The sequence below is a fragment of the Micromonas commoda genome, chromosome 5 (genome assembly GCF_000090985.2).
Source record: "Micromonas commoda chromosome 5, complete sequence".
NCBI lineage: Eukaryota > Viridiplantae > Chlorophyta > Mamiellophyceae > Mamiellales > Mamiellaceae > Micromonas > Micromonas commoda.
In genome coordinates this window covers 1,018,856-1,044,359 of record NC_013042.1, presented here as the reverse complement: position 1 = coordinate 1,044,359, position 25,504 = coordinate 1,018,856, and the positions used below count along the sequence as shown (strand labels likewise).

The 25,504-nt window shown below is 66.3% G+C and overlaps 16 protein-coding genes across 16 annotated transcripts; 9 read left to right on the top strand and 7 right to left on the bottom strand.

The window, feature by feature from the left end:
- Positions 1 to 258: 258 nt before the first annotated feature.
- Positions 259 to 570, bottom strand: MICPUN_81444 (predicted protein; the record flags this gene model as incomplete). Its single annotated transcript, XM_002502186.1, has 1 exon — positions 259 to 570. One exon carries the CDS (start codon positions 568 to 570, stop codon positions 259 to 261), a length of 312 nt encoding a protein of 103 aa, XP_002502232.1.
- Positions 571 to 854: 284 nt separating this feature from the next.
- Positions 855 to 1,268, top strand: MICPUN_58772 (histone H3; the record flags this gene model as incomplete). The annotated part of the gene is made up of 1 exon (XM_002502558.1): positions 855 to 1,268. One exon carries the CDS (start codon positions 855 to 857, stop codon positions 1,263 to 1,265), a length of 411 nt encoding a protein of 136 aa, XP_002502604.1. The 3' UTR covers positions 1,266 to 1,268.
- A 195-nt stretch (positions 1,269 to 1,463) lies between these two features.
- On the bottom strand, positions 1,464 to 5,621 carry MICPUN_81845 (predicted protein; the record flags this gene model as incomplete). Its single annotated transcript, XM_002502185.1, has 4 exons — positions 1,464 to 2,480; positions 2,613 to 3,800; positions 3,897 to 4,883; positions 5,199 to 5,621. The coding sequence occupies 4 exons, from the start codon at positions 5,619 to 5,621 to the stop codon at positions 1,464 to 1,466; spliced, it is 3,615 nt and encodes a 1,204-aa protein (XP_002502231.1).
- A 299-nt stretch (positions 5,622 to 5,920) lies between these two features.
- MICPUN_81485 (predicted protein) lies at positions 5,921 to 6,469 on the top strand (the record flags this gene model as incomplete). The annotated part of the gene is made up of 1 exon (XM_002502557.1): positions 5,921 to 6,469. One exon carries the CDS (start codon positions 5,921 to 5,923, stop codon positions 6,467 to 6,469), a length of 549 nt encoding a protein of 182 aa, XP_002502603.1.
- A 94-nt stretch (positions 6,470 to 6,563) lies between these two features.
- On the top strand, positions 6,564 to 7,166 carry MICPUN_58769 (predicted protein; the record flags this gene model as incomplete). Its single annotated transcript, XM_002502556.1, has 1 exon — positions 6,564 to 7,166. One exon carries the CDS (start codon positions 6,564 to 6,566, stop codon positions 7,164 to 7,166), a length of 603 nt encoding a protein of 200 aa, XP_002502602.1.
- Positions 7,167 to 7,510: 344 nt separating this feature from the next.
- Positions 7,511 to 8,626, top strand: MICPUN_58768 (predicted protein; the record flags this gene model as incomplete). The annotated part of the gene is made up of 1 exon (XM_002502555.1): positions 7,511 to 8,626. The coding sequence occupies one exon, from the start codon at positions 7,511 to 7,513 to the stop codon at positions 8,624 to 8,626; it is 1,116 nt and encodes a 371-aa protein (XP_002502601.1).
- Positions 8,627 to 8,936: 310 nt separating this feature from the next.
- MICPUN_97424 (predicted protein) lies at positions 8,937 to 9,617 on the top strand (the record flags this gene model as incomplete). Its single annotated transcript, XM_002502554.1, has 1 exon — positions 8,937 to 9,617. One exon carries the CDS (start codon positions 8,937 to 8,939, stop codon positions 9,615 to 9,617), a length of 681 nt encoding a protein of 226 aa, XP_002502600.1.
- Positions 9,618 to 9,749: 132 nt separating this feature from the next.
- Positions 9,750 to 10,569, top strand: MICPUN_58766 (H+-or Na+-translocating f-type, v-type and A-type ATPase superfamily; the record flags this gene model as incomplete). Its single annotated transcript, XM_002502553.1, has 2 exons — positions 9,750 to 10,027; positions 10,149 to 10,569. 2 exons carry the CDS (start codon positions 9,750 to 9,752, stop codon positions 10,567 to 10,569), a joined length of 699 nt encoding a protein of 232 aa, XP_002502599.1.
- Positions 10,570 to 10,738: 169 nt separating this feature from the next.
- MICPUN_113339 (hypothetical protein) lies at positions 10,739 to 11,724 on the top strand (the record flags this gene model as incomplete). Its single annotated transcript, XM_002502552.1, has 1 exon — positions 10,739 to 11,724. A coding segment is annotated over one exon (986 nt), but the record flags the coding sequence as incomplete, so codon positions are not given.
- Positions 11,725 to 11,898: 174 nt separating this feature from the next.
- CUPC19 (hypothetical protein) lies at positions 11,899 to 13,524 on the bottom strand (the record flags this gene model as incomplete). Its single annotated transcript, XM_002502184.1, has 1 exon — positions 11,899 to 13,524. One exon carries the CDS (start codon positions 13,522 to 13,524, stop codon positions 11,899 to 11,901), a length of 1,626 nt encoding a protein of 541 aa, XP_002502230.1.
- Positions 13,525 to 13,686: 162 nt separating this feature from the next.
- On the bottom strand, positions 13,687 to 15,006 carry LHCA (chlorophyll a/b-binding protein, psi-associated, chloroplast precursor). Its single transcript, XM_002502183.1, has 2 exons — positions 14,821 to 15,006; positions 13,687 to 14,428 (listed from the first exon to the last, which is right to left on the bottom strand). Exons 1-2 carry the CDS (start codon positions 14,976 to 14,978, stop codon positions 13,885 to 13,887), a joined length of 702 nt encoding a protein of 233 aa, XP_002502229.1. The 5' UTR covers positions 14,979 to 15,006; the 3' UTR covers positions 13,687 to 13,884.
- Positions 15,007 to 15,302: 296 nt separating this feature from the next.
- MICPUN_108309 (predicted protein) lies at positions 15,303 to 16,177 on the top strand. The gene is made up of 2 exons (XM_002502551.1): positions 15,303 to 15,488; positions 15,723 to 16,177. The coding sequence occupies exons 1-2, from the start codon at positions 15,317 to 15,319 to the stop codon at positions 15,986 to 15,988; spliced, it is 438 nt and encodes a 145-aa protein (XP_002502597.1). The 5' UTR covers positions 15,303 to 15,316; the 3' UTR covers positions 15,989 to 16,177.
- A 43-nt stretch (positions 16,178 to 16,220) lies between these two features.
- Positions 16,221 to 18,416, bottom strand: MICPUN_58761 (predicted protein; the record flags this gene model as incomplete). The annotated part of the gene is made up of 1 exon (XM_002502182.1): positions 16,221 to 18,416. The coding sequence occupies one exon, from the start codon at positions 18,414 to 18,416 to the stop codon at positions 16,221 to 16,223; it is 2,196 nt and encodes a 731-aa protein (XP_002502228.1).
- Positions 18,417 to 18,565: 149 nt separating this feature from the next.
- MICPUN_58760 (predicted protein) lies at positions 18,566 to 21,460 on the bottom strand (the record flags this gene model as incomplete). The annotated part of the gene is made up of 1 exon (XM_002502181.1): positions 18,566 to 21,460. The coding sequence occupies one exon, from the start codon at positions 21,458 to 21,460 to the stop codon at positions 18,566 to 18,568; it is 2,895 nt and encodes a 964-aa protein (XP_002502227.1).
- Positions 21,461 to 21,636: 176 nt separating this feature from the next.
- On the top strand, positions 21,637 to 23,895 carry MICPUN_58759 (predicted protein; the record flags this gene model as incomplete). Its single annotated transcript, XM_002502550.1, has 1 exon — positions 21,637 to 23,895. One exon carries the CDS (start codon positions 21,637 to 21,639, stop codon positions 23,893 to 23,895), a length of 2,259 nt encoding a protein of 752 aa, XP_002502596.1.
- A 583-nt stretch (positions 23,896 to 24,478) lies between these two features.
- MICPUN_68736 (predicted protein) lies at positions 24,479 to 25,417 on the bottom strand (the record flags this gene model as incomplete). The annotated part of the gene is made up of 1 exon (XM_002502180.1): positions 24,479 to 25,417. A coding segment is annotated over one exon (939 nt), but the record flags the coding sequence as incomplete, so codon positions are not given.
- Between the last annotated feature and the right edge of the window lie 87 nt (positions 25,418 to 25,504).

The window sequence follows — 25,504 nt, the reverse complement described above, 5'->3', positions numbered from 1 at the left end:
ATTACTCGGTTCAAATCCATCTGTCGCGGTTTTTGGTTTGAAAATGTCGTGCGGGCATCGGGCCGGGTCGGCGCGTAAGGAGATGTACGACGAGTGTTGCGAGACTACGAAGCGCGAGCACGAGGTTATCATGTGTTTTGTTTGTTCTTTTGTGGAGTGGTGGTGTTAATTTTTTGAACACCATTGGTTGTTTGAGCGCCGCTGGGGCGTGTTGTTTTTTGAATTTTGTGGAGCGTCTCTGTTGGCGGGACGGGGCGTTTAGCCGCCGAAGCCGTAGAGGGTGCGGCCCTGGCGCTTGAGCGCGTAGACGACGTCCATGGCGGTGACGGTCTTGCGGCGGGCGTGCTCGGTGTAGGTCACGGCGTCACGGATGACGTTCTCGAGGAAGACCTTGAGGACACCGCGGGTCTCCTCGTAGATGAGGCCGGAGATGCGCTTGACACCACCACGGCGTGCGAGGCGGCGGATGGCGGGCTTGGTGATGCCCTGGATGTTGTCGCGAAGGACCTTGCGGTGGCGCTTGGCGCCGCCCTTTCCGAGTCCCTTGCCTCCCTTTCCACGTCCAGACATGTTGTTAGAGTTAGTGTGTTTGTGTTTGTGACGAGGGGTTGCGGGGAGGCCTGCTTTTGTACCTGGAAACGGGGGGTTCGGCTTTGTATTTCCTCATTCGCTAACATGCTCTGAAACTCCGGATACAAGTGCGATTTGACAGGACTTTTAGATGTAAACATCTTCTAAACCCTTTCGTTTCCTCCCGAAATAAATCTCGCCAAACCCCTTTGGAAGCCCGAATTTTTGGGTTCAAATAACTGGCCGAACGCAGCTCGCCCGTCACAACTCAACACACAGTCAACATGGCTCGTACCAAGCAGACCGCCCGCAAGTCCACCGGAGGCAAGGCCCCCCGCAAGCAGCTCGCCACCAAGGCGGCTCGCAAGTCCGCCCCCGCCACCGGTGGCGTCAAGAAGCCCCACCGCTACAGGCCCGGTACCGTCGCTCTCCGCGAGATCCGCAAGTACCAGAAGTCCACCGAGCTCCTCATCCGCAAGCTCCCCTTCCAGCGCCTCGTCCGCGAGATCGCCCAGGACTTCAAGACCGACCTCAGGTTCCAGTCCTCCGCCATCCTTGCCCTTCAGGAGGCGTCCGAGGCTTACCTCGTCGGCCTCTTCGAGGACACCAACCTCTGCGCCATCCACGCCAAGCGCGTGACCATCATGCCCAAGGACATCCAGCTCGCCCGCCGCATCCGTGGCGAGCGCGCCTAAGCGGTGCCTCGGCAATTCGCATCGGTCTACAAAGACACGACGAACTAAAACAAACACACACAATGGTGATAAATTAATCACCACCTCTCCACACAAAGAACACCTTCGTAAACACCTCGTCGCAAACCCTCGCGCAAATATTTGAAAATCGTCTGTCGTATTTCGAACGCCGCGCTGGCCCCTAGCTACTAGACACCCTCAATCCCAGATGCTCAGCCCCGATCCGAGCGCCTTTGAGTTTCCCTTGACCTTCTTCTGTTTCTTCGCCGAACGCTTAGCACTCTCCGGCCGACCGGCGCCCGCGCCACCCGCGCTCCTCTCCGCCTCCCTCTTTTTCCGATGCTCGACGCTGCGATGCTCCGCGGGCGGCGCCGCCGCCTCGGCGGTCTTCGCCGCCGCATCCCGCGCCGCGGACTCTACGATCCTCGGCCAGAGCTTCTCCAGCGCGTACCCCTGCCCGCTCTTCATCCACCCCATCATCTCCGGCAGCAAAAACCTCGGATCGCGTCGCCACTGCTCCGCGAGCGCGGCTCTGGTCGCCACCCCGCGCCTCTGCAGCGAAGCCACGAGCTCGACAACCCTTCGCTGCGACCGCCCCTCGGGTCTCGCGCAGACGCTGGGCTTGGCCGCGAGCCTGTCGCGAAGGTCTCCCATCGGCGTTGACACCGCGCCCGACAGCAGCGCCGCCGCGAACGCCCCGCACGCGCTCGGGTTATCCGCGCCCAGCGCGTTCGGCCACAGCGGGAGCTCCCACCGGTGCTTCCCAAAGTGCGGCTGGTGAAACGCAACCACCGAATCCTTCGCGGCGACGTACCTCGGCGCGGGATCCTCGAGCGCGCTCGACAGGTACGCCAGCGCGGGGGCATCGTCGACGAGCCACGACGCCTCCACCGCGGTGGCTCCCGCGAGGTACGGACGCTTCGCCGTCTGCAGCAGATCCACGTACACGACGTAATCCGGAGACGTTCGGTGCAGCGTCGACGTCGGGTGAAGGAAGACGGCGAGGTCGAGCATGGCGGGACGGTAGCGCGTGGCCTTCGTCCGACCGCCGCCGCCGTCGCCGCCGTCCTCGTCCTTGTCCGCGGCGGCGTTGAGCCGCGCGGCCTCGTCGGCTTTGGCGCGCCTCGCGACCCGATCGGCCCAGCCGCGGAGGAGAGCCCTTCGAAGCGCGGATTCGCCGGGCGAACCGGGTTCGAGCGCGACGGACGCGGGATCCTTCGTCTTATCCGCGGTTGCATCGTCGGGACCTCTACCTCCGCGGTGGTTGATCGCGGCGGTGGCTTCCGCGATCGCCGCGACGGCGTGTCGCGGGAGGAAGCTGTCCTTCGCGGCGGCGGCGCCGGCGACGGACGGCGGGGGCGTCGTCAATATCCTCAGCAGCTGCCGCCTCAAGTCGGACATCTCGCGCATGGTCCTGCTGTGCAGCCTGTGCTCGTTGCAGAACGTCTCCTGCTTCCTGTGGTCGCGGACTTTATCGTACGCCACGAGCGCCTTCGCGGCGGACAGGGCGTCGGAGTTGTGATGGTGAAACTTGTGCGCCAGTTTTCGCCTTCTCTTCCGCTCCTCCTCCGACATATCCGCCGGCAACGACCTCTCGCTCTCTTCGCCCAGGAAAGGCGACTGTAAGCTCAGCGCCGCCGCCGACGCCACCGCCGCGGCGAGGCACCCCGGCGCGGTCGAACGCGCCGCCGCGAGCAGCATGCGCGCGTGCCTCGGTGAGATGGGAAGCGCCGCCATCGCCCTGCCGACGTCGGTCAACTCCCCCGGGTCGCGATCGTCCCCAAACGAACCCCCGTGACCGTGCGTCAACCTCCTTGCTCCCGAGTCCACACTCGTCGCCCTGAGCGCGCCCAGGATGGCGAGCGTCCTCTGCGCGGTGGCCAAGGACGCGGCGTTCGGCGGGGTTATGAACGGGAACCGGTCGATCCTGTCGATGCCCATCGCTCGCATCTGCAAAAACACGCCGTCGACGGGCACGCCGAGAATCGCCGGAGGAGCGTGAGGCTCCAAATCGTTGACGAAATGCGCGCTGCTGAACAGCCTGTAGCAGTGCCCCGGTCCCGTGCGCCCCGCGCGACCGGCTCGCTGCTCGGCGGACGCCTTGCTGACCCATCCCACGGTGAACCGGGAGAGGCCGGCTGACGCGGCGCCACCCCCGCCGCCGCCCGTGGCGTCATCCCCAAAGACCCTTCGCTTCTCTCGCCCGGCGTCGACGACGTAACGCACGCCGGGGATCGTCAGCGACGTCTCCGCGACGTTCGTCGCGATGACCACGAGCCTGTGGCCGGGAGGGGGCGGGTCGAACACGCGAGCCTGCTGGTGCGGGGGGAGCATCGCGTACAGCGGGAGGACGTGCATCGGACCCGGGCCGTCGTCTCTTTCCTCGTCTTTTCGTCCGCCGCCGCCGTCGTCGTCGTTTCCGCCGCCGCCCGCCTCGACGGTGGGGGCGTGCGCGCGGATCCACTCGTCCTCCGCCTTCGCCGCCTCCTCGGGAGTCACCCCTTCGCCGCCGTGCACCACGACGTCCTCTTCGTCCTCGCTTATGTCGCTCGCGCTGTCGTCGTGGTCGGACATCTCGTCGAAATCATCCTTGCCCTCAAAGTCTTGAAGGTCCCGCTCGTCCTCGTCGACGCCCAGGTCCTCGCCGCCGGCGTCCAGCGCGTCGACATCGTGCGGGTCGAGCTCGCGCTCCTCGGTTTCCTCGTCGTCGGCCTTTTTGTCGTCGGCTTTCGTCGGATCCCTGGGGCCGAATTCGCCTTCTCTTAATTTGCGCACCAAGCCGTCAACCTCCCTCTGGCCGGTGAGGAAGACCAGTATGCCGCCGGGCGGGAGCTTGCGGTGTATCGCGAGCACCTTCTTCTTCGCGGCGCCCAGGTAGTCCAGGTGCTCGGTCCTTCTCGCGAAGTGGATCGTGACGGGGAACTGACGCGCCGCCACCTTCAGCAGCGCCGGCGGCGTGGGACAAAGCCGCTTGTTCCCGACGAATTCCTCCACCCGCAGCGTCGCCGACATCACCACCAGACGAAGCGGCGTTATCCCGGTACCCTCCCCCGCGAGTTCCGCCCTCAGCGGGACGACCCTGGACAGGAGTCCGAGCAGTATGTCCGTGTTGACGCTGCGTTCGTGCGCCTCGTCGACGATGACGACGCTGTACTTGCGCAGGAGCAAGTCGCTCTGAATCTCGCGGAGCAGGATGCCGTCCGTCATGAACTTGATCCTGGGTTCTTCTCCCACCTTCTTGTCGTATCGCACCTGGTACCCCACGTCGCCGCCGAGGGGAACGTTGAGCTCCTGCGCCACCCTCGTCGCCGTGGACGTCACCGCCACGCGCCGCGGTTGCGTCACGGCGACGGCGCCGGGATGCGCCGCGCACGTCGGATCCCCGTACCCAGACTCGTACAAAAATTGCGGCACCTGCGTTGTCTTGCCGCACCCCGTCTCGCCGCAGATGACAACCACCGGGTTGTGGTTTATGTGGTCCACGATGTCGTGCTCCGAACCTAGTATGGGCAAACCCTCCCGGGCGGCCTGTATGGACTGTTTGCGTCTCACCTCCACCGGGTGCGTGGCGCCGACGAAAACGTTGGGAAACTTGGTCGCCGCCGCCACCCGAGCCGCCTCGTTCGCCGCCGCCAGCTGTGCCACCGCGTCCTTAGGGTCCAGCGCCGCCGCGACCGCCGCGTGGCCCAGCGCCTCCGTCGCCGCCTCTAACGCCTGCGCCGGGTCCCGCGCGCGTATCGCCCGTTGCAGCTCTCGCGCCGTCGCCATGGCTCGTCGGAACTTGGCTCGAGCCGCCGCGTCCTCCTCGGTTTGTTCCTCCCTGGTCTCGTCGTCGGAGTCGTCCTGGGCCATGACCAGGGCTTCCGCCTGCTTCAACCTCGCGGCTTCCAACCGCGCGGTGTCCATGGGATGTATGGGTCCGTACTCGTCCACCGGCGCGGTCTTGGTGGACCCGTCGTGCGTCATGAGCTTGGGCCACGACGCCTTCACCTTGGCTGGGGGCTCCGGGTCGATCGGTTCGTCCTCGTCGCTCGTCCCAACCTCGTCGGCGTCGTCGTCGTCGTCGTCGTCGTCCGCGGTTTGCTTCTCGCGTTTGTGGAGCCTCGAGTCTTCGGTGCCCGGCAGCGTGATCCCCGCGCGCTCAGCCTTGAGCTCGCGCCGAAGCTTCTCCTTGGCGGTGAGCTTGTGCCCGAGCCTCGCCGATCCCGCGAGCAGCGTGAGCGATTCGTCGCTGACGAGCTTGGCGGCCTCGAGCCTCGCGACGACGGCCGCGCGCTCCTCGCGCTTGCGCTTGTCCTCCTCCACCTTGGCCAGCTTGCGGCGCTGGGATTTGGACATCTTCTTGTCCCGCGGCATCACGAAGTTCCCCCTGGCGCGACCGTCGGGGCGGCTCATGCCGAAGTTGCCGCCGCCGCCGCCCTTCGCCTTCTTCCCCGACTTCTTCAGCATCAACACGTCCCCGCCGCCGAGCTGAGCCCTGAGCTCATCCGACAGTAAACCCTCGCCGGCGTCCCCCATGTGCGCGGCTCACCCTTCGTCCTCTCTCACGAAGGGCGCCCGCGCGCCCAGTCTGGCGACCGCCGACAGTTGCGAGAAGTGGAAAACGTTCCGTGTTCGCTGAAGCGGTCGCTGCGTTCGCCATTTACGTGTGCGCGATGGGTGGGGACTTCCTCCCGTCGTGGAGCGAATTCGTGGACGCGTCGGTGGGCGAGAAGTGGCAGCAGGTGGTCGTCGCGCTGTTCGTGGGCTACTTCGTCGCCGCGATCGCCGTCTACTTCTTCCCCTCGCCGTTCAACCGCGACCGCAGGGTGCGCAAGAGGGCGCCTGTGACCGAGGAGGAGAAGGCTGCCGCCGAGATCTTCCCCGACCCGATGCCCAAGGGCGACCTGACGCGCGAGGAGCTCAAGCGATACGACGGATCCAACGTCGCGATCCCCGTTCTCATCGCGGCGAAAGGCCGCATCTTCGACGTCACCAAAGGGCGGGACTTCTACGGCAAGGGCGGACCGTACAACTGTTTCGCCGGGATCGACTGCTCCCGGGCGCTGGCGAAGGTGTCGCTCGACCCGAAGGATCTGAACGCGAAGTGCGCGGACCTGTACGCGGCGGAGCGCGACGTGCTCAACGACTGGGTGAGGAAGTTCGAGGACAAGTACCCGGAGGTCGGCATCGTTCTCGACGGCACCTACGACGGGCCGCCGTGAGGCGAGAAAGGTCGGATAGGATGACGTAGCGCCCGGGCGAAAGATCCCTAGATTAATTCACCACAAGTTACCCGCGTCACTTGTCGCTCGCGCGATGGCCGAGACGAAGCGGAGCGCCGCGAAGAGCTGGCTCGTCACCTTAGGATATGTCATCGCCGCGGGAGTCGCGCTCGCGACCGGCCGCCGCGAGGGTAAGCGCGGACGACGCTCGAAGGAGGGATCCGGCGGGAAAGGACGACGCGGGCGCGGACCTCCCGTCGGCGGTGGCCATCGTCACGCGCACGGCGAGACCCGCGGAGAGGATCCCGGCGCGATGGCCGCGCATCTCGCGGCGATGGGCGACGAGGAGTGGTACCCGGCGCCCATGCGGAAGGGCGACATGACCGTCGCGCAGCTCAAACGCCACGACGGCTCCGACCTCGGCATCCCCATCCTCCTGGCAGCCAAGGGTCGCGTCTACGACGTCACCAGGGGGCGCGATTTCTACGGCCCCGGGGGCGCCTACGCCAACTTCGCCGGCATCGACTGCTCCCGCGCGCTCGCCAAGATGAGCCTGCGACGCGACGACCTCAGCGGGGACGTATCGGACGCCACCGAAGCGGACCTTACCGTGCTCGACGACTGGGTGAGAAAGTTCGAGGACAAGTATCCGCTCGTGGGAAGGCTGATCGACGGCGATTACAACGGGCCCAGGTGACGGCGAACGGGGGGCGACGGGATGGCGGCGGCGTAGCGTAGCGTAGCGACCTTAATAGTAACGCGCGAAACACTTAGTCGCCGGTCGATGGATTGCGATGGATGGAACTGCCGGCGCGCTGTGATGAGTTGGCTGCCTTCGCTTCTTGACAAAAATGTCAAAAATAGGTCGGTCGCGACAGTCTGACTGGCCGGACACTGTTCATGCTCGCGTTCAACAACCGGGGACGCGCGTAACCACCGCTCGCGCGCGCGGCGTTTCTGGGCACACGAGACGCGCCGCGGCGGCCTGGCTCACGGGGCGCGCGAGGTGTATCTCGCGAGGGAGCCACCTCACCGGCCACGATGGAGCTGAGGGTGAGATGGCTCGTCGCCGCGCTCCTGCTGGCGGCGGTCACCGCGTGCGACGCGGCGCGGCATCATCCGGAACACTTCGGCAGCGGCACCTCCGCAGCCGCGGGGATCGGCAGGTCGTCGCATTTCCCGGCGCGGGCGCCGCCGATCGAGATCGCCCCCAAGGACGGCGACGTCGACGGCGTGGTCATATTCGTGCACGGCCTGGGCGGCTCGCCCGATAAGTACACGTGGCTCGCGAACGACCCGAACGTGTGGTACGGGCGCCCCGGCATCAAGTGGATCTTCCCGTGGTCCCCCGAACTCGACGTCACCGTGACCAAGCAGCGCGAGCCCGCGTGGTACGACATGAACGACTTCAACATCGGCAGCCTGACGGACGACCGGTCGCACATCCTCGCCGCGGCGAGGTACATCGAGAGCATCATCGACGCGCAGGTCAATGAGCACGGCATCGACCCGAGGCGCATCGTCGTCGGGGGATTCAGCCAAGGGGGCGCCGTCGCGCTCACCGCGTCGCTGCGATATCCGAAGCGACTCGGCGGCATCCTCGCGCTGTCAACGTACCTGCCCCTGAGAGGTGATTACCCAGAGGAGATGAACGCGCACCAGCGGTGGACGCCGCTGTTCCAGGCGCACGGCAAGGACGACCGGGTGCTCCCGATGGAGTACTACTTCGCCACTCGCGCCAAGCTGAGCAAGTTGGGCTTCCGTAATCGGTGGGACTACCTCTACCCCGGACTGGGGCACGACAAGTGCCGGGAGGAGACGCTGGATATGTACACGTTTCTGGACGACGTCTTCGGAGACAAGTACGACGATCTGGACGAGGGGAACTGGGCCGGCGGGCCGGTCGACCTGGGCCTGGTGGAGACGAAGAAGGAGACAAAGGAGGAGACGAAGAAGGAGGAGACTAACATCAAGGCGGCAAAGGCGCGCGGGAAGGAGGCCAAGCTGCCGGTGGTTCAGCGGGGCGGGGCGTGGAACGATCCGAAGCAGCAGGTTCAGCGACGGCTGCGGGACATGGTGTTCAGGGCCAACGCGCTGTTGGGGCGTGAGCGGGAGGCGTTGGAAGCGGCCGAGAGGCCTCGACCCTCGTTTTATTGAGCAATTTTTTTCAGCACAGCGCGCGCTTGGCAGCTTCGTTGGCTCGCAATGCGCGGACGATTGATTCCCCGTCGACGTCCCTCCTCACTTCGACCCGCGAGGCTGACGACATATGTCCGCGGCCGCTCGAGCTGTGCACCGCCTGGCGTCCAGAGTCTCGACGCTCAACCTCCGACCCAAACCCGCGCACCACGCGTCCCGCCCGACCCCTTCCGCGGGAGGACACGCGACGCGTCGACGAGCCCTCGGCCTCGCGCTCACCCCGCTGATCATCGCGTCGTCGTCCTCCGCGGCGAGCGGATCGAACGCCATGCCGGTGACGTACCCGAAACCCATCGTCGTGCCCCCGCCCGAGGGCGGCGCCACCACGGCCGTTTGCATCTTCCTCCACGGCCTCGGCGACACCGGCCACGGCTGGGCGGACGTCGCGTCGTCCATGCCCTTCGAGGGCGTCAAGTGGATCTTTCCAACAGCCCCCACGATCCCAATCACCCTTAACGGGGGCATGCGCATGACCGGCTGGTACGACATCAACGACCTGTCCATCGACAACATCAAGGACGACAGGGCTCAGACCCTCGCGTCCACCGAATACGTCCAAGGACTCATCAAGGCGGAGATCGACGGGGGCGTTAACGCCGATCGCATCGTCGTCGGCGGGTTCAGCCAAGGCGGCGTCATCGCGTTGCAGACGGCGCTCAGGTTTCCGGAGAGGCTCGCCGGCGCCGTGGGGATGTCCACGTACCTCGCGCTGCGGGAAGACTTCCCGGACGCGATGAGCCCGCACGCGAAGGACCTGCCGGTCTTCCTCGCGCACGGTACCGCGGACATGGTGCTGCAATACCAGTACGGCGTCATGAGCTCGGAGCTTATGACTGGCCCGCTCGGTATGACCAAAGTGGACTTCCAGACGTACCAGGGAATGGGACACAGCGCGTGCCAGGAGGAGCTGCAGCAGCTCGCGAAGTTCATCGCGAACGTGCTCGACTGAGTCGTCGAGGGGGAGGGTAGATGTTCGACTGTAACGTATCAATGTATGTCCGTCAAATTTCTCGCCTTGGCGCGAACGGGAAAGTAATCCTCAGTGCGACCGGCGCGGCGTCGCTGAGCGCTCGTCGACGCCATGGGGATAACCACGAGCCAGCCGAGACCGACGCCGAGGAGTGCGAGCGGGCTAAACATCGACCCGCGGCTCCCGCGTCTGGTGTTGGGCCTGTGGGTCTTCACCATCCTCGTGTTCGTCCTGGGCATCTCCCGCGTAGCGCCCGTCGCGCCCGGGGAGTCGCGCAAGCTGGTGGAGTGGGCGTACCTGGGGTTCCTGTTCCGCCACATCAACCCGTACCTGTTCACGGCGTTTGGCATAGGGAGCGCCATAGGACTGTCCGTCCTCGGAGCGGCGTGGTGCGTCCCCTTCGACCGCACACGCCGCGTCGCCTTCAACCCTAGAGATCCCGATCCGCGGTCGCATAAAAAATACTAACATCCTCCTCCTCCTCCTCTCGTCCCGTTCGCGTCGTACCAGGGGTATTTTCATCACGGGGAGCACGCTGGCGGGCAGGGCGATCGCCACTCCGCGCATCACCAGCAAGAATCTCATATCCATCATCTTCTGCGAGGCGGTCGCCATCTACGGAGTCATCATGGCGATCATCCTCCAGACCAAAATCGAGTACGTGCCTCGCAACGCAGATGGCTCCTACCCGCAGAGCGTGATGACCAGTGGATACGCCACGTTCGCGTGCGGGCTGACCGTGGGACTTGCCAACTTGGCGTGCGGAATATGCGTCGGCATCGTGGGAAGCGCGTGCGCGTTGGCTGACGCCGCTAACCCGGCGCTCTTTGTCAAGATTCTCATCATTGAGATCTTCGGAAGCGCGCTGGGACTCTTTGGGGTCATAGTCGGCATCATCATGTCCGCGAATGTGGACTTTAAGGGGCAGTGAGGGGATCCCGATTCGAGGGCGGCGAAGATTGAGAGACGGACGACGCGCGGCGCGATACGTAGAATGCACTTGTAACAGCAGTAGCACTAGCGCACAGCAACCTGAAGGTCCCGAAAAGCGTCGACGCCTTCGTGAGCAGGCGTTTCTGAGGCGCCACGTCACAAATCCGATGGCATCGTCGTGGAGACTCTGCCCGAGGACCTTGTTGCTGTTCACGTCCGCCGTCCACGCCGCGTCCCCAGTCAGAGCGTCAACATCCTGCCGCGCCGCGATGCCGTCGTCGTACTATCGCAAAGATGGAGTGAAGATCACGCACGACCCGTACGCGCCGGGGATGGCCGCAAAATACGGCGCACCTGGCAAGACCGACGCGGACGGCTTCGACCCGTACGCGGACAGCGTCGGGGCGGGCATCTACAGCGGCACGGTGCAGCGCGCGGCGGACGGCAGCGTCGTGATCGGGAGGCAGTACCAAGGCCACAACCCGCGGCCGGGGCCGGTGTACAGCGGCGGAGGTTACACGCCCATCTCGGAGGCTATATCCAGATTCCACGCCGAGATGAGGTCGGGCGCGGCGGAGACGGATACGACGCTCGCGAAGCTCCTCGACGCGCACCCCGACCTCGTCAACGACGTCGCCACCGGAGGGGCGTCGCCTCTGCACACGTGCGGGATGTCGCGGTCCAATCAGCACGCCACCGCCTTCCTCATCGCCCGCGGAGCCGATTTGGCGGCGATGGATACTTACGGCTACACCCCGTTGGACCGGATGGCGTCCAACAATCTGGCCGTCGGCGCCGCGGCGTTGCTCGCGTTCGGCGCGGAACCCGACGCGCACGGGCCTCCTTTCGATGTCGCCATGGACGCCGAGGCGAAGGATGTCCTCGCGGTGCTCGAGAAGTACGAGGAGCGCGTGACCGACAAGCCGGTCACCAAAATCGTCGTGTATTCCGAAGTCGAGCCAGCCGTGGCCGGGACGTACACGCGCAGACCCGCGTCAGAAATTCCGGAGGGATTCAGGGACGTGTGCGTGGATAACGGGTGGGACGTGGATGCCACGTGGCGGAAGCTCAACGGCGGCGGCGAGGACGGCGCGTGGTTCAAGAAGGACGCCGACACGAGCTACATCTACTTCAACAAATCGGACCAAAATTGGTGGATAGACGGCCCCGACGGCCTCGGCGTGTACAAGGGTGTAGGGCCGGATTGGGCGCCCATGGGGATGAGCACCGCGTGGAGAGCGATCGACGGGGGATCACACACCCCCACGCTGGCGATATACCGCGCGTGATGATGCATGCGATGGACTGACGTAGATTTCAAGCCAAATCACTTGAGCACGACGTAGCTCGCGGCGCCCTCTTTGTTGATCTTGGCCACCCGCCCGATTGTCGACTTGAGCTCCTCCTTGTCCTCGTCCGTGCCGAGCAGGCCCTTCTTGCGCAGCTGCTTCGTCACGTCCTTCGTGGTGACCTTACTCGCGCCGCGGAGGATGGCGCGCAGCGCAGCCTCGATCGGGCGCATCGCCGCCCCCGCGCCAGCCTCAGTCTTGATCGCCTTGGCGGCGGGCGCGGATTGAGTCGCGTTTGCGTCGTCGTCGTCCCTCGCGCGCTTCACGCCAGCCGCCACGGGCTCGGGCTTGACCACCACCGCTGCCGCCGCCGCCTGGGCCGCCGCCTGTGCCGCGCGCTGCGCCGCCTGCGCCGCCGCCTGCGCCTTCTGTATCTGCGCCTGCTCAGCCTTGTTCCTCTGCTGCAGCAAAAACGGGTGAAGCTCTTCTTGGTCGGGGTCGACGAATTCCGAGTCGGAGTCGTCGTTGTCGGAGAAGCCGCCCAGCTCCGCCGCCGTCGCCGCCTCCTCCTCCCTGCCGAGCAGCCGCTTGAGTTTCGCACCCTCCGCGTCGAGATCTTCGTCTTCGTCTTCGTCGTCGTCGTTCGGACCAACCCCGGTTTTGGGCGGCGGCTTTGCGTCATCCGCGTCCACCATCTCGATCTCGTCTCCCATGCCCTCGCCGGCTACTTCATCATCCGACGCGCCCGCGTCGTGCTCCCAGTCGTCGCCCTCAGCCTTGACGATGCCGCGCGCTCCGGGGGCGTCGCCCACGTCGTTACCCGCCTTCACGTCCTCCTCCTCGGGTTCCTGCTTGATCACCGTGCCCTTCTTCTTCTTCTTCTTCTTTTTCCCGTCGTTTTCGTCGTCGTCGTCGCTCGAGTCACCCGCTTGCGTCTTGAACCGGTCGACGTCGTCCGAGTCGGACAGCCCGTCGTCGTCGTCGTCCATCGCGCCCTTCGTCACCTTCTCGAGCCACTGCGACGTGGACGTGGTGTGCCTGCCCCTAGCCTCCAGACGCTCCTCGGCTTCCTCCAAGGACATCACCCGTCGGTTCGCCACCGGCCGAAAGTTGTACCACTGCTCCATCGGGATTGCGCACACGTCCGTGGTGCTCGCCTGCATCATGAGGAGGAAGAAGTTGCCGAGGCCGGCGCTCTCGCGCGCGCCGTTGAACTGCACCCGACCGCCTTTCTTGCTCTCGCTGACGAGCTGGAGGTTCGGCTCGCGCCCTGTCACGTCGCTCCTCTGACGGCAGAGCTGCCACTCCACCGCGGTCGCCCTGCCAGACTTGAACTTTGGGGGCCGCTCGCCGCTGAACCGCCCGACGACGTACTTGCGCACGGGCGCGAACGCGCGCACCGCGTACCCCTTGCTCAGCACCAGCTCCATCTTCGCGTCGTGCGGGACGGCGTCGGCGTCGTCGGGGTTCATCGGGCGCCCGGTCTTCGGGTCCACGAGCGACAGCTCGAACCCGGCGTACTGCCCCTTGGCGTCGAGCATCTTGCCGAGATCGGGGCGCGCGGCGAGGACCGCGGCACAGACGCCCGCGGGCGTCGCGGGCGACGGCACGGTGACCGTCGCGTGCGTCGCCTCGCTCGGGAACTTGACGTGCACCGTCGTCATCCCGGACGCGATGAAGCCGTGACGTGTGTCGGGGGCCCGCTGGCTAGGGCAAAAGTGCTGTGGCGATCTGACTCGGAGGACAGGAGTCTGCAAACGGATGCATCAACACTTGGAGGGTTGTTAGCTCTGCTGATGACGGGACACGCGGACGCTCACTGAACTGGCGGAACTCGATCGATCTATTATCATAAATCTAGCTCCTTCTAACCGAAGGCGCGCCCCAAACGCGCGCCCCCGTCGTCCGCGGCCTCGCCGCGACACACCCAACGTCTCAACAGTCACCCTCGCGAACGCTCGCCGGCGTCACAGCTGGTCGAAAACACCCAATCGTCTCCGAGTCAGATCTCTCTCGGAGACGGCTTAGAAGGTGGAGCCGATGTGCATGATGTTGGTCGCCATGTTGCAGCCGAAGGGGTCGGTGATGTGGTCCTTGAGCGCGGCGACGGGGCCGGTGCGGTACACGATCGCCTGGACGACGATGCCCACGAACGCGATCATGGCGAGGCGGCCGTTCTTGACCTCCTTGAGCGCCATCTGGTCGCCGTTCATGCCCATGGGGTCCCAGGGGAAGGTCTCGTTGACGCCGGACTTGCCGGTCGCGAGCCAGCCGCGAATGCGGCGGAGCTCGAGGATGCCCATGACGGGGAACTGAACCGCGAGGAGCGCGTTGATGGGGAGATCGTACTCCGCGGCGCCAGCCTCGTACCACGGGCCGCCGATGCCGAGGATCTCGGTGGTGCAGATGCCCGCGACGGCCATCATCGCCCAGCGGGCGTTCATGAGCTCAGCCTCCTGGTAGTACTTGAGGCGCTCGGGGTCGGCGCCGAGGCCGAGGGGATCGAAGCCGAAGTCACCGGGGAGGGTGCCGTCGAGGTGAGCGGGCGCGACGGTGGAGTCCTTGAGCCTGCGTTGGTTCGCGCGGGGTGGGGGTTGGATGGATGGTCAGGACGCAGCCGCGGTGCGGTGGGATGGACATGCATGGCGCGGAGTGGGCGGGTTCCGGGCCGCGTCGATCGTCATCCGGTCGTCTGGGATCGTTCACGGGTTCGCGCCGGGGACGATGCGCACGTCTCGGATCGAGACGCCACCGGCAACTGTCCCGATCGGACCGCCCCCCTATCACGTTTCGCCGTGTGTTTACCAGACGAACGTGATGACGGATTGACGCGCGGTTCGAGCCGCGCGATGCGCCGCACGCGCCGCACGCGCCGCGAACGGATGAGAAACTCATCGAATGAGACACCCGCGTCGCTAATCGGGACGGGAGGATCGCGCGTGCGAGGCGGGGAGACGCACCAGAGCTCACGGTTCGCGGCCTGGACCTTGAGGGAGGCGCGAGCGGAAACGGGAGCCTTGGCGGGCGCGGCGAAGGACGCGCGGGAGCCCGCGAAGTTGGCCTTGCGCGCGGACACGGCGGACACGGCGCGGACGGAGGTGGTGGTGAGAGCAGCCATCTTAATCGATGTGGAGTGCTGTACTGTGTGTGCAGAAACGGTGTCGCCGGGGTCCCGCCTGGCGCTTTTCTACCGGGATTGGCAGCAGGCGAAAGCCGTTTCTGATTGCTGATTGGTCGGCAGGATTTTCTCTAGCCTATCTCGCCGGGTGTCCGACCAAAATTCACGAGTTATCTCGAGTTATTCTCTCGTTTTCACCGTATATCTGACGGTCGGTTGCGAGTCATTCACCTTCGATACCAGCCGAAAAGTGGATGAGAGCGGCCCCACCGGATGAAAAGGTTCTAGGGTTGGAGCTACTGACGTCATTCGTCGCTCCGGAGATAGGTCCAGGAACGATGGCTGCTTCTCTCACCATGTCCATGGCCAGCCTCGCGGTGTCGGGCACTGTGCGCCCCCCCGCCGCGCGCACGGGTTCCGCCGCGCGCGCGCCCGTGAAGGCTGTGGGTGGCTCGGCTTTCATGCCCGCCAAGCTCGCGTCCAAGATGACCATGAAGTCTTCTCTCGCGGGTGCGTTTAGAGTCCGCCTCGCGTTCGGCGGCGGCGAGGCGCTTCACCGAGCGAGAGCTCCCGTCGTCGTCGTGCCGTACCGAATCACCGGATCGGGCGGTCTCGCGGACGTCGGGCTCTCGTCGGAGCCCCTCGCGCCGCGGTTTCCGGCGCCATCGATTCCGACTTTTTTCACGCCCGCTTCTCCGCGTCTCGCTCACAAACCCCACATTCCCCGTTATCCACTCCGCGCAGGCCTCGCCATGCCTTCCGCCGTGGCGACTCGCAAGCCCGCTCTGGGCCGTGGTGCTCTGGTCGTGACTGCGGGTGGCAGGTCCATCGGCTGCACCCTCCGCGGCACCCGCCGCGCGCGCGCTCGCACCTCCGGCTTCCGCGCCCGTCTCCAGACCCCTTCCGGCCGCAAGGTGCTGAAGCTCCGTCGCAAGAAGGGCCGCAAGTACCTCGCCCCCGCGGGCGCCGTGAACGGCTGGAACAGGGAGAAGAAGAAGTCCCTCAAGTGAGAGAGAAACGGCGTTTAGGACACGCGGGTTTAGGTTAGGATTCTTTTGTTGGCGGCATTGTGAGCACGGGCGTGCTGACACACGGGGCGAGGCGTCGAGGCGCGCGTCGATCGAATTGGTGGAAACTCTCGAGCGGAGATTGACGAGCCACGAGGGGAGTGTTTGTTATATAGAGACATCGCGCGATTCACACCCGATTCACAACACACCTCGCATCCTATGATAACAACCCTCACTCGTCGTCGTCGACGTCGTCGAACTCGAAGTCGTCCCCCGCGTCGCTTCCGTCCGCCAGGGCTCCCGCGGCGGAGGCGAGCGACTCGCCGACGTCGTCGACGTCGGCGCCGTCGTATCCCCACGAAGCCACCGTCGCCTTACCCGCGCCGCCCCGCACCGCGCGACGCCACCGCGCGTTCATCTCGCTCAACACCCGTCCGTACGATGCAGTGGCGACGAGCCTGGTCATCGCGCCGCACTCCCTCGGGTTCTCGCCCCCGTCGGGACGGAACACGCGGGGAAACGGGAGGGGCAAGGGAAGAGGCGCGACCGAGGCGAACCTCAGCCGCGGCGCGCGGTACGCCTCTCGCGCGAGCGCCCGGTCGAGGGCCTCGCGCGTGCGATGCGGGGTCGCGGCGGTCGTCGGACCCCCCTCATCATCGCTCCCCATCCGGACCCGCCACCCCCTCGCAGAGTACACCTCGGCGACGGGTTCGAGCGCATCCTCGTCGCAGCACCCCGGCGTGTAATACACCTGGCGGGAAAGCACCGCGCGCGCCCTCGTGACGTCCTCCCTCCGCGCCGCCTCGTCGAACGCGCCTCGCACCCTCGTCGCCAGGAGCGAGTCCGATCGGTTCGGTTCGCCCGGGTTTGGCCCCTCGCGCCGTCTCTCCCGCGAATCGTAATCGTCGATGGGCACGCACGGCGTCGTCGCCGTCATCGCCGCGAACGGCCCGCCGGTTCGCGCGGACAGGTGCGCCGCCACCTCACGCATCCCCGTCCCGCCCACGCACCAACCTCCGCGCCCGTCGTCCCTCGTCCTCCACGTCAGCGTCGCGGTGTCGATCGCCGCCGCTTTCAACGCCGAAGCCGCGAACCTCCCGTCGCTTTCAACGCCGCTTTCAACGTCGTACCCGGGTAAACCGGCGGCTCGCACCGACTTCGCGTTCGGGCACGCCACCGGCACGTACGCGTCGCAGTTGGGCGCGAGGACGGCGGACGCCATCGCGTCGTTGAGCAACCCGAGCCTCGTGCGGTACTGGACGGACGAGTTGGGCGTGTTCGGACCATTCGGCGGACGGAGCGAGAATAGCACCGTCGGCGCGCCGCCGTACTCGTCGCGGATCTCCTCCGTAACCGTCGCCGCGACGCCGCCAAAGCCGCTTAAGTCCTCCGCGAAGACCTGGAACCCGCGCAGTCGGTCGCACTCCTCCGCCCAGTACCGCACCGCGTCCCTCGCCTCCTCCCTCCGCTCGTCGGACCGGTAAAGTTCGACGCCCTCGCCGAATCCCGCAAACGCGTCGACGCCAGACCACAACCCGGGAAGCGTGACGGACGACCTGGGGTGGAGGCACGCCTTGCAAAAGTCCGTCCACGACCTCGCATCCGCCGCGAGCGTCGAGGCGGAGGCCTCGAGCGCGGCGGCGCGGCGGTTCTCATCCTCGAGCGCGGCGGCGCGGCGGTTCTCATCGTCGCCGCGTCCTCGTCGTTTGTCGGTTACGCCCGCGACTTGGAGCTGGGCGGTCATCTTCGCGCGAAGCGCCGCGATCGCGTCGACGTCGCCCCCGTTCCTCGATCGTTTCGTCGACCCGCCCCACTTGGATCGTCGCGCGCCGTCCTCGTCCTCGTCCTCGGAGTCGTCAGTGTCCATCCGACGCTCGGGGTCCTCCTCCTCCTCGTCGTCGTCGCCATCCAAGGCGTCGACCAAGGCGTCTTCCTCGAGGTTGCGGAGGAAGGCGGACTTGTGCGCCCGCTCCTGTCTGAACACCGCGTGGCCGCCGTCCCAGCTCGTGATCGGTGGGAGGTTTCCATCGGCGCCCGCGGCGACGTCGTCGTCGCCGTAGAGGTGCCCCGCGCGCCTCACGCCGCCCATGGTACCGCCGAGATCGAAACACACGACCCTGGGCACGTACGTCGGCACGCCGCGCGCGGTCTCGCCGACGCGGTAGAGCACGCCGGAGTCGATCGCGGAGTACAAGCGTGAAGAGTCATCCTCGCCCTCGGCGAGGCCCTGCGCCTCGTCCTGCGGGGTGGGAAGGGGTGGGAAGGTCAGGGAACGGTCGAGGGTGCCGTCGCTACGTTTTCCGGGAGACGCGGCGGCTGGATGGGACGCGAAGGGGCGGCGCACCTGGAAGTTCCAAAAATGCGCGCCGGTCCAGTTGGCGTATCCGCCAAACTGGAGGGTGATGACCTCGCCCAGCCTGGATCCCATCGTCGCGAGACGTCGGGCGGGGGCGCAGTGAGCCGAAGGCTGGAGAGGGCGATCTCTGAAGACGAGGAAAAACTCGATAGACTACGGGAAAAACTCCCCGCCGCGTGAGTGTTAAAACAAGTGAGGGCGGCGAGCGCGCTCACGGCCAATCACGGGGAGAACGGCCGTCCCGCGTCGTCCTCGTCCCCCACCCCGCCCACCGCCCGCCCGCTCCTCTTCATGTCCCGCCTGTCCTTCCTCGCCAGGTACTCGTGCAGCTTCGGCGCCGCCGCCTCCGTCAACCTCGCCGACTCGCGACGAACGAGCAGCTGGTACGTCGCCTGCACCCCGTCCGCGCCGCTATTATTGCCGGGCGCGCCGTCGCTGCCGGCGTCCGTGCCACCGCTGGTGTACCCGCCTAAACCACCGACGGACGACGCGGAGGCGTACCCGCCGAGGTCGCCGCTCGAGCCCCCTAACCCGGGGCCGCCGAACGAGCCGCCTCCTCCAACCCCCCCTCCCAACCCGCGCCGACCCGCGATGACGCCCTTGACGGGCTTGATGGGCTCGTACTCGTACACGATGGGCTTGGCGCGGCGCTTGTTCACCTTGCGCGACTTGCGCGTGACGTGCAACGTGGACTCGACGATTGAACAGAGGTCCTCGCCGGTCATGCGCGCCGACGCGGCGAGCACCAGTCGGAGCGTCTCCTCGTGAACTTCGAGGCCGGCGACGCAGCACCGGAGCAGGCACCCGTCCACCGCGTTGCGCCACAGCGCGCCGCCCGGCGCCGCGGCTTCCACCGCGCCCATCCCGCTGTTCATGGCCGCGAGTCTGCGCGCCAGGGTGACCGCGAACGGTTGTTCGTCCCCGACCCTGGCGTCCGGCAAGCCCCCGGCGGCGGCTGCGGCTAATATCGGATTCGCTCCCGCGACGTCGCCTTCCCTCAGACGTCGCAGCGCGTGAGTGAGCGCGATCTTCCTCGCCACGTCGGACGTTTTCATCATCTCCGAGAGCTCCGCGATTTGTTGCTTCACGCTCGCCTTCTTGGCGCTCTTCACGTTGATCTTGATGCGAAACGCGGGTTTGCTCCGCGGGCGCCACTTTTTGACCAAAACAATCTCGCCGTCCTCGTTGGTCTCCTCAACCTCCGCCAGCTCCATATCCTCCGGAACCTCGCCCTCCTCGTCCGATGGCGTCCCCCCCGCGTCCCCAGCCTTACCCTCATCGTCGATCGTGTCCCCGAGGAAACCCCCGGACGCGATGACGTCGCCCAACAGCGGGTAGAACCGGTCCATCAGTTCGGCGGGCACTTCCGGAAAGGACGGGGCGCGGTCCCTCAAGATCCTCCTCGCCGCGAGCGCGAGCGTCACGAGCCGCGTGAGCTCCTCCAGCCTCGCGTTCTTCGACAGGGGCTCGATCTTCTTGGCGTTCTTATTTTTTTCCAGCGCGGCGTCCAGGGTGCGAAGCGTCTCGTGCAAGAGGAGGTGAAGCACGGGCGGATCTCGAAGGCACATCGCGGCGTCGCCGAGCAGGTTCTCGCCGCTCGCGTTGCTGAGGTCCGCGACGACGGAGCCGGCGGGGGCGTCGCTCACGCCGTCGTCGGCGTCGCTCGCGGTGGGACCCGGCGCTCCGACGTCGGTGTTACCGCCGCCGACGCTGGGCTCCGCGGGGACCGCCGCGGGCGGCTCCGCGGCGGGCGCCGTCGCGGCTGGCTCCTTCGCGTCCTCCTCTTTTTTCTCCTCGTCTTTTTTCTCCTCGTCTTTTTTCTTTCCAAACGTAAACTTGAGTGTCGGAAGCTTCGGCGGGGCACTCCTCGTGGCCATCTTCCTCGAAGGCGCGGGCGGGGTCGCCTTCTTCTTCGACCCGGCCGTTTTCGCCCTCGCGGCCCTCTCCCCAGCCTTGGAGTCGAAATCGATCTTTTCGATGATTTGCACGATTTCCGCGCACCGCCGACCGTCCAGGCACCTGTCCCTGACGCACGCGTCCGCGAGCCACGCGAGCCTGTGACACCTATCCACGCCGCACAGCCCCGTCTTCTCGTCGTCGTGCAGCGACATGAGCAGCTGCGAGCGCAGGGAACACGCGCCAACATCGCCGTGTTCGGCGAAGTGCACGCGACAATTGATCACCACGCCCAGGTAGAGCTTCTTCGAATCGCCGACGACGCGCTTGAGCCTCTGCACCGACGCGGACGCGCGCCTGAGGGACGCGCGGGGCAGACCGGGCACGTGCGGCTTGGGTGCGTGACCTTTTTGACCTCCCTCGGTCGAGGAAGGCGCCGTGCCGGGGATGTACACGGCGAATCCCTCGTTTACGTCGAGCGGCGCGAGCGCGAGATCCTGGTCTAGGTTTCGCATCGTCGTCGCCGTCTCCTCGGCGTACGCGGTCAACGCGGGGGCGGTGTGTCTCCGGAGGAGCTCGCCGCGGAGTTCCCAGCACTGCCTCTGGACCTCCACGGGGAGCTGCCTGAAGAGTTCGACGTTGCGCGATATCTGCTTGAGGTAGGAGGAGGGCACCGGCTTGAGGTGCTCGAGCGCGGCTAAGGGAATCGCCTTGAGCTCCTCGATGCCGATGTAAGGGAACGACGCGTCGAGCAACGAGAGGAGGGTTCCCTGGGGCATGGCCTCGATGCGATCGCGCAGTTCTTTGAGGGCGTCGTCGAGCGTGTGCCTGTACACCTCCGCGCGCGTCATGCCGAGCTGCCCGAGGAGCCCGAGGAGGGGCTCCGCGTCGCTCTCCCTGTCGATCCCCACCGTCTTGAGCGCGCCCTGGTCCTGGATGCGCTTGATCGCGTCCGCGACGTCGGGGTTCCGCCCGAGCTCCGCGGCGACGAAGTCGGCGCCCTCGCCCCCGACCAACACCTTCTTCTTGCCGCCGCCCGCCGCGAGATCCTCGTCCTCCTCGCTGCTCGGGTCGTCCTCGAGCTGCCTGAGGGCGTCGACGAGGTTCTGGCCGTCCGACGCCGCTGGCTCGGTCCTGGCCTCGCCCTCGCCCGAGGACTTGCCGGAGGGCTCGGGTTTATCGACGTCCATGGCCTCGGCCGCGGGCACGTCCGCGGTCATGACCGGAACCCGGCACCTGGGCGCGAGATCCGAGTGTGTCCCAATTTCATTCAGTCAGCGAGGCTTTCCACCTCGGTGCACAATTATTCAACGCCGCTTGTCACTGTGAGGTGCCGGGGAAAGGGCGCCGGGAGCCTGGCCGGTCGCGGGGGCTCCACCGAGCTCGGATCGTCTCGATGGGAAAGGCCGAGGCGGCCGCCAAGGGCAGGGCGAAGCTCGAGGCCTTCAAGGCTAAGAAGGCGTCGAAGGGAAAGTCCGGCCAGGGGACCGCTGGGACGGGAGGAGGGGACGATGGGATCGAGAGCGCGGATCCACCGGCTCCTTCGCCGCGTCCGCCGTCGCCGCCGCGTCCGCCGCCTCTTCCTCCGCCTCTGGCGATGGGGGCGAAGTCGCCGGTCGCGCCCGCGCCCGCGCCGGAACCCGTTCCCATCTGGCAACTCGCGAGCGGCACCCCGTTCGATTCTCCCGCAAGGAAACCGAAGCCCGCGCCCGAGCCGGTCGCCCCGGCCCCGCAGCCGCCGTCCCCGCCGAGGCCCGTGCACCGACCGCCGCGTCCGCCGCCTCCTCTTCCGCCACCGCCGCCGGCCGTGTCGACGAGGGACGGCGGCGTCGGGATCCAGGCATCGAAGACGTCGTCGAGGGATGACGCTAATTTAGATGCGTCTTCCAAGCCGTCGCGGCCGTCCACGTTCTCGTCGTACGAACAGCTGTCGGACATGTACAGGCCCCGCGCGTCGACGGCACGATCGCCGAACGAGCACGCCCCGCCGCTCGCGAACATCACGCTGGGCGGGGACGGGGACGGGATCGCGAGTGGGAGCGGTCCTTCCGGAGCCGGTCCGGACGGTGACGGAGCCGGCGCGAATGGATCGCGAACGGTGACGAGGGTGGAGGACGCGATGACCGCGGAGGAGATGATGGAGCGGGCGACGCAGGCGGCGGCGCGCGCGCGGTCGGAGCTCAAGAAGAAGACGGCGGAGGATGAGAAGCGACGGCGTGAATCGAGCGGTGCGTCGTCATCCGCCGCCGACGAGCTCCCAGCCTTCACCTCGCCGTTCAGGAGCAAGCCCAAAAATCCGTTTAAAACCCGCCCGACGGTCCAAGAGGACGTCGGCGGCGCCGGTCGGCGGGGACGGGACAACGGCGGTGCGTCGACGTCGTCGCGCGTTTCCCTCGGCGGAAAGTACGCGGCGGGTACGATGGAAGGGCGGAACCCCGGCGGGAGGGACGACGACGAGGTCGCGAGGCTTCAGAAAGTCGTCGAGGAGATGACCGAGGAGAGACTCGCGTTTCAGCGCGCGCACGCCAGGCAAAACGAGCTCATGCAGCAGCTCGCGGACGAGAACGAGACGGCGACGTCGCGCGCGAACGCGCTCACCTCCGAGCTCGGCGCGGTGCGGGAGCTTCTGGAGCAACGGGAGAACGAGGTCATCGCGCAGGGCGCGGTGGTGTCGCAGCTCGCGGCTGAGAGGGACGCGGCGATCACGAGGGCGACGCACGCGATGGAGTCGGCTCGGAGCACGTCGATGGAGTCTGTCGAGCTCGAGGAGCGGTGCATGCAGCTGAAGATGGAGACCGTGAAGCTGCGGCGCGAGTTGGAGGAGATCAGGGACGACAGGGAGCGCACCGACCGGGCGTTGCGAGCAGCGGCGGCGGACCGGAGCGAGATGCGGACCAGCCTAAACGCGATGCAGGACGAGCGCATGCACTTGCAGTCGGCGCTTCGGAGAATGGCGGCGCAGGAGGAGGCGGAGATGGAGCGCGGCGCCGCCGATTGGAACGGCGAAGCGCCCGAGAACACGCCCAACCCGACGCCTCAGAAGAATGGGGACGCCGGCGCGGCGGCGGCGAAGAGGGCGGCGAGGCTCGCGGATGAGCTCGGCGTCGCTTTCGACGGCGTCGGGGGTGCACGCGTTTCGTCCAACGGGGACGTGACGCGTCGCGACGGCGAGGGCGCGACGAACGGCGGCGGCAGCCACGGGGTGTTCAGTCACATGTCGCGGTCCATGAACGGGGTTCCGCTCGGCGGCGTACCCGTGGAGAAGGTTGGCGAGGATCAGCTCAGGCTGGTGGACTCCATCCACGCGCTGCTCACCGAGGTGGAGGAGGAGCGCTCGCGGGCCAGGGCGGCGCTCGCGGCGTCCCGGCGTAAGATGGACGAGCTCCAGCGACGAAACGTCGAGCTGGAGAAGAGGCTGGGCGACACGGTGCAGCGGTTGGAGCTGGAGGTGAGCAAGGAGTTGGGCGCTAAGATGCGCGAGGCGTCCGAGGACGAGGCCAGGCACGAGGCCATAGACGGCGGCGAGTACGAGTACGCCGAGGACGGCGCGAGGGTGTACACCGCATCGGACGGGACCAAACATTACGTGTACGAGGACACGCCTCGGGCTGGGGGCATACTGAGCTACCTGAACCCGTTTGCTCGACGGCGATAGACCAGTTCCAGAGGTGAAATATCGGTACGAAGGTACAGGTACATTTTTAAACGTGCAACTGGGTCGCTTCTCGCTTGTCATTGCAAGTACGGGTACGCATCAACAGATCGAACAGCCGCACGGGGCGGCGCAAAACCGCCCATATTCGCTAAATCCACTGCGGCGGTCCGACGTTCTCGAAGATGCGAATCTCCCCAGAGTATCCCGCGGTGACTATGATCTGCCCGATGGCCATCCCGGCGGCGAACGCGCGCTCCCCTTCCAGTCTCGCCTGCTCCCTCGGGCTCATGGCTTCCTCCTCGGCGACACCTCCCGCGGCCTCCCCGCCGTCTCCGGGCGCATCCCCGCCCTCCCCGCCAACCTCGGCCGATTCCGCCACCTTCACCGCGTCCTCGTTGGAACCGTTCCGAGAATGCGTCGTGCCCTCGTTGGACGGCCTCGAGACGAGCGCGAAGTTCGTGGATGTCATGTTCCCGTGGAAGAGCGCCTCGGCCGCCTTGGTCGGTTGCAGCTGCGTCTTGGCCGCCGCCCTCGCCGCCGCCACGGCTGCGGCTGCGTCGCCCGTCCGCGACCGTCGAACCTCGTCGGGCGCGAAGAGCGCGACGGTGGCGATGTCGTGCTGCGCGGCGAATTGCTCGTAGGACGAGTGCTTGTCTCGCCTGTATCCCGTGTATATCGGGTTGATGGACGGCACGAACGAGTTGACGGTGGACCAGACGTACACGTGCTCGTCCTCGCTGCCGCACACGATGAACTCGGCGCCTGGGGAAAACGAGGCGCGAATCTGCGAGTTGTTGTTCTTGTGGCCCTTGTACTTGCACGCGAGGGTGTATCCGTCGTACACCCTGATGCGGGAGTCGTTGGACGTGACCAGCAGCTTGTTGTCGTCGCCCGGCATCCACGACAGTCCGGTGATTTTCTTCCCCGAAGCCTTGTTGCTCTTGGTGTTTCTGACATCCAGGTGGGTGATGTAGTCAAACCTCACGCCGTCCATGCGGTAGAAGTGGCACTTTCCCTTGTACGACCCGGCGACGGCGGTCGATCCGTCGCTGTTGAACGAAGCCGCGGTGACCATCTCGCCTATGTCGACCCAGTCGGCGACCCTGTGATCGGGGATGTTCCAAAACCGAAGCTTGCCATCCAAAGACCCGGAGAGGAAGTACTTGTCGTTCACGGGGTTAAAGGCGATCGCGGTGACGAAGTCCTGGTGCGAAAAGATCCGCAGGCACTCGTCCATGGTCATGTACCACAGCCGAACAGTCTTGTCCATGCTCGAAGACAAGAGCCAGTCGGTGTGGCTCCAGCACAGGTCGAGGATGTCCCCTTTGTGCCCGGCGTACTCCCTGAACGGCTCGGGCTTTAAGATGTTCCGCGCGCCGTCCTCCCTGTCGAGCGCCCAAACCCGCACGATCCTGTCCTGCCCCGCGGTGGCCAGGTACTCGCCCGTGTGCGAAAACTTCATCGTCCACACGGCATCCTCGTGCGCGTGGATGGTTTGTATGAGCCGCATCTCCGTAAACTCCTTGTAAACCTTTCGGTTCACGAGCACCTTCACCTGCGCGCCGACGCCCTCGCGCCCGGGCGTCGCGGAGCCTTGCTCGGCGTCCAC

Excerpts from the sequence above, each read along its gene's own strand:
- MICPUN_108309 (XM_002502551.1), top strand. The coding sequence starts at position 15,317 with ATGGCTGCTTCTCTCACCATGTCCATGGCCAGCCTCGCGGTGTCGGGC. Across the intron at positions 15,489-15,722 it reads CATGAAGTCTTCTCTCGCGG|GCCTCGCCATGCCTTCCGCC; the intron begins GTGCGTTTAGAG and ends CACTCCGCGCAG.
- LHCA (XM_002502183.1), bottom strand. The coding sequence starts at position 14,978 with ATGGCTGCTCTCACCACCACCTCCGTCCGCGCCGTGTCCGCCGTGTCC. Across the intron at positions 14,429-14,820 it reads GCCGCGAACCGTGAGCTCTG|GCTCAAGGACTCCACCGTCG; the intron begins GTGCGTCTCCCC and ends GAACCAACGCAG.